Genomic DNA, 4,445 nt, shown 5'->3' on the forward strand with positions numbered 1-4,445 from the left:
TAAGAAATCATCCCTCGGGGAGAATTGCCATGTTGCAATCCCTTCTCCTCCATTCCCTTCTTGGGACTTTGGGCACGCATGCACAATACCCAGCGTGTTTGTCATACCATCTAGTCCATTGAGTCCAGGACTCAAACCGTGAAGTGCTTTGTCTGGGATCCAGCCACTTTAACCACCGCACCACCTGCTGGCCCTCTTATTACAATTTTGCTTATTGCTTTGATCGATTTGCTCTTTTTCCTGCAGAAACATCCACACATGGGCTGAATCTTCATAATCCAATTTATCCACCAACTCCTCTAATCTATTCATTTTTATTTTCACTCAATATTGCTTTTTAAAAATTCCATTAGTGTTTTTCAAATTAATTCTTTGCATCAATTAATTAGTTTTTGGCAGCATTAATCTTTACTATTTTCTACACAGATTTATTTAATTGTTAATTTTTTTATATGGATTGATGGTTTATGTCAGATTGTTCTTATTCCATAGATGTATCCCTGGCATCCTGTTGAACATAAGAGCTGGATCTTTTCTGAACTATTCTTTTATTTCATGAAGTTTGATAGAAGATCATTTATCTAGGAGTCTAGATTTAAGAATGCATGATGGAATTGTTAGATACTTATTATATTCTTGTTTTCATTTTAAATATTGTTTACTTTAAGATTACTTATTAAAATAATTGAAGGAGGATTTCTTGAAGTGAGTGGTTTATGGCAAAAGTGAGAGCTGTAATGGATGAATAAAGAGCGCCTCCTCAGCGTCTCAGTGCTATTTTATAGTGTGTAAAAAAGCTCATAAATTTCATGGAACAGATGTCGTTTAGTACAGAACAGGAGATGGCTCAGGTATAGAGGCTGAAAGAGAAACCCAAAAGAGAACAGCTGAGGACAGATCTTCCTGTCAACACTATGGTACCAGCACTGGTTCATTCTTCAGTTTCTGTGCTGCTGTTACAACAATCCTGTCTCTTCAGATCAACAAGATTTTCTGGAAAATAAAAACTTCATTTAAAAAAGTAATTCATCACATTTATGTATGTGTTACTGTTAAAGGGAAGGAGTACAAAGCAAATGTTCTCTATGTATGAGAACTGGTAAGTAAAATACATTGCCTTATTATTAAGTATTTAGATATATGTCATTTTTTTTCATTTCCAAGTTAATCCAGATGTTTCTTTATGAGTGCAAACTGATGACTTATGCTTAATACATTCTTTAGTTTGTCTGCATGATGCATTAATGTTAGATACAACTCCTATGATATACGTCTTTAAAACCAATTTTTTTGTTGTTGTACCATAGACCCCACATTATGTTCTCAGCTCCTTTTCTTGTTTTTTTTTTTTTTTTTAAGTTTATTTATTCATTTCTTCCAAGAAAAAGAGGTAGAGCAACAAGCACCCATTCTCCACAGGGTCTTCATGCCTCAATCCATGCCCAGCTTCAGTCTCCCCAGATCACACCTGGCACGTACAGGAAGGTCTCATGATTTGAACATGGGACCTTCCTATTTGGGTTGGGCATTGCAGAACATTGTGTTACCAGTGTGCCAGCTATTGGTCCTGGCTTTTTCTCTTTTTATCATTGTGAATATTTGAGGTGAAGATGTGTAACTCTGGAAATATATTATCTTGTAAGAGGTCAGACTATGGCCATTCTGACTAAATAATCTTTCATTGAAAAGCTGTTTTACAGAAAAATCTTCTTTGAACCATATTTAGCACTTTAGTACTTTCTTTTTAAAAATTACTTATTTTATTTATTAATTTATTCATTTTAATATGATCAGAGAGAGACACAGAGAGAGAGCAAGAGTGAGAGCAAGAGCGAGAGTGAGAGCGAGAGAAAGTGAGAAAGCAAGCCACCAGGTCTGGGACTTGAACCATGGTTGGTCATGTGGGGGTGTCCAGGCAACCAGGCCACCAGGCCACCTGCTGGTACCCAATCCTTTCTTTTAAACTTCAGAAAGTTTTATGATCTCTCCTGATTTTTTACCTTAGCATCTCTTGGTGGACTCTGCCATTTTTAGTTGTGGCTAGGAAGAAGAAGAGCAACTTCCTGATGCTACGATAGCTGACATCACTAGCCAACATTCAGAAATCGTCAGACAAGTAAGTTCATCATCTTATTATCCAATATTTTCTTCATACACCAGAGTTTCTTAGCAAGAAAGGTGAGTCAACATAGGTAGTTTCATATTTGTAGAGTTGTAAGCAAAAGAATGGAAACAGATGACAGGATGATATAATACTAAGGTGCTCTCAAGAAAACAGGCTCAGTAGATCCCTTTTATCCACCTCCAATGGAGTTTATTATCTGTCAGCTACAGAAATTCCTCCTAAAGTGCACCACATTTCTCCTCTCCTTCCATTTCCGTTCTTTATCTGATCCATAGGCTCAAGTGTTTTTCTGATACATCTCTTTTTTTTTTAATAATAACATTTGTCTAATTCCAATTCAGAAATTCTTTCAATCATTGCAATTACATTATAAATAATCCCATATTACAATTACATTAAAAACAATTACATTATAAATAATCCCGTACATACTTCAACATTTACAGAACTTTATACAAAGTCCATTTTCTCTCTCTATAATATTTAACCAAACATGAATATCTTATTTCAGTGTTTTATTTGTTGTTCTTGATTTATATGGCCCATTAGACTCTACATTGATTTTCATTTCCTGCCTATGCTTTCTCGAATATACAATGATATATCCTGATCCAATGCTGGAGGGCAGTTAGTATTACTCCTAATCCTAAGGGTACAGATGCTGCGGTGGTACCTTTTCCCATCTCTAAGGTCAGCAGTGGTTTTGTGTGTAGTGTGTCTAGTCATTACAGGCATATAGCAGATGTTTAATAAAATTTCCCAAACATCCAAGCAATCTTGGCAAGATGAAAGACATTTGTAAGTAGAGTTGTATGTTAGAAAGTTAAAAAAACTCTGAGGTCAGTGACTTTTAAAGGATGATTGGGAGATTATTGCGGTTCTGACTCACAGAAGTCTGAAGGAAGTATTAAGGTAGAGAATATTCCCCCCTTGCCTCTTCAACTGCCTCATTCAGACATGGCCATGAATATTTTTGTTGTCAAAGATGGTGAAATGACTGGATCCATTATTTTGCAGACATGATAAATGTCTGTTACATGGCAGGCACTGTAGTAGTTCCTGTGCATACCAAAAGTGATTCCAGTGCATGGCCCATACGAATTTTTCTATCTGGTGGTTGAGTATAGAGTGGCGCAAAGAGCAGACATGTGAACAAGTGACTGTGGCCCATTGTGGTAAGAGCTCCGTTTAGGTCTGTATGATAAATGCCACGGGATACACGACTGTTCAGAGCACCATTATTCGTGATAGTCAAAAGGTGGAGAGAACCTGAATGTCCATCATCTGATGAAGGGAACAAAATGTAGTACATCCAAACAGTCTAAATCACTTGGCAATAAAGAGGAATGAGGTACTAATACATGGTACTACATCAATGAACCTTGAAAATATTATGCTAAATGAAAAAAAGCCAGTCACATAGTATTGGCAGGAGCTCAGGATACAGAGAGGGCAAGAGAGGGCGTTTAGGCAGAGAGAAGCTCATGGTCAGGGACTGGACCATATATTGTTTGATTTCATTTATGTGAAATGTCCAGAATAGACAAATCTATGGAAATGGGAGGTACACTGGTGGTTGCCTAGAGTTGAGGTTGGGGTAGTGGGAGAAAAGGAAAGGATATGATAGCTAAGAAAACAGAATTCTTCTGGGGGGTAATGAAAATGTTCTTAAATTAACTGTGGTGATGGATGTGGATGTGTAACTCTGAATATACTAAAAGCCATTGTGTTATACACTTTAAATGGGTGACTTGTGTGGTATATGTCTGACATCTCAGTTACACTGTAAAAAATACCATGAGAGGTACCGTAGGTGGCATGGTGTGGTTGAGGCACTGGATTTCCATATGACGGACTGCAGTTCAAGTCCTGGACCTGGCAGCTTGAAAATCATGCCAGGTGCATGTCTCAAATCCCATGAGAATAGAGGAGAAGAGATTGCAGTATGGCCACTTTCCCTCTGTCTCTCTCTGGTGAGTGCACATGTTCTATGGCAAAACTCTAAAAAATAAACAAACAAAACCCCCCAAAAACATGAAGAAAAAAGAAAATGCATGAATCACTCAATGTCATAGAGATAGGAACTAGCATGTACAGAACTTGTCATTGTCCTCAGGACAGGATTTAGGTAAGTGCCATGACCCCTGTTTCAGAGAGAGAAACTTGTAACAGGTCCTAGAGCAGAGCCAGGACATGATCCTAGTCTGGATGACTCTGGTCAACACTGTTTCTTACCACACTTCCTCACAAAGGAAGTGATGTGTAGGTCCTTCCTTAAAGTATTGGCAGGAGCTCATGAGGCTGAGAGGGGAAGAGGGGG

At 37.8% G+C, this 4,445-nt stretch overlaps 1 protein-coding gene across 1 annotated transcript in view; it reads left to right on the top strand.

Annotated features, from left to right (window-relative positions):
* The first annotated feature begins 818 nt into the window (after window positions 1–818).
* The window catches only part of CDYL2 (chromodomain Y like 2), a 230,800-nt gene continuing 227,173 nt past the window's right edge, over window positions 819–4,445 (top strand). The window contains exons 1-2 of the mRNA XM_027773449.1: window positions 819–851; window positions 2,045–2,116. Of these exons, the coding sequence (XP_027629250.1) occupies window positions 819–851; window positions 2,045–2,116 (105 nt within the window). The remainder of the gene's footprint in view (window positions 852–2,044; window positions 2,117–4,445) is intronic.

Source organism: Tupaia chinensis, unplaced genomic scaffold (genome assembly GCF_000334495.1).
Source record: "Tupaia chinensis unplaced genomic scaffold, TupChi_1.0 Scaffold000355_1, whole genome shotgun sequence".
NCBI classification, from domain to species: domain Eukaryota; kingdom Metazoa; phylum Chordata; class Mammalia; order Scandentia; family Tupaiidae; genus Tupaia; species Tupaia belangeri.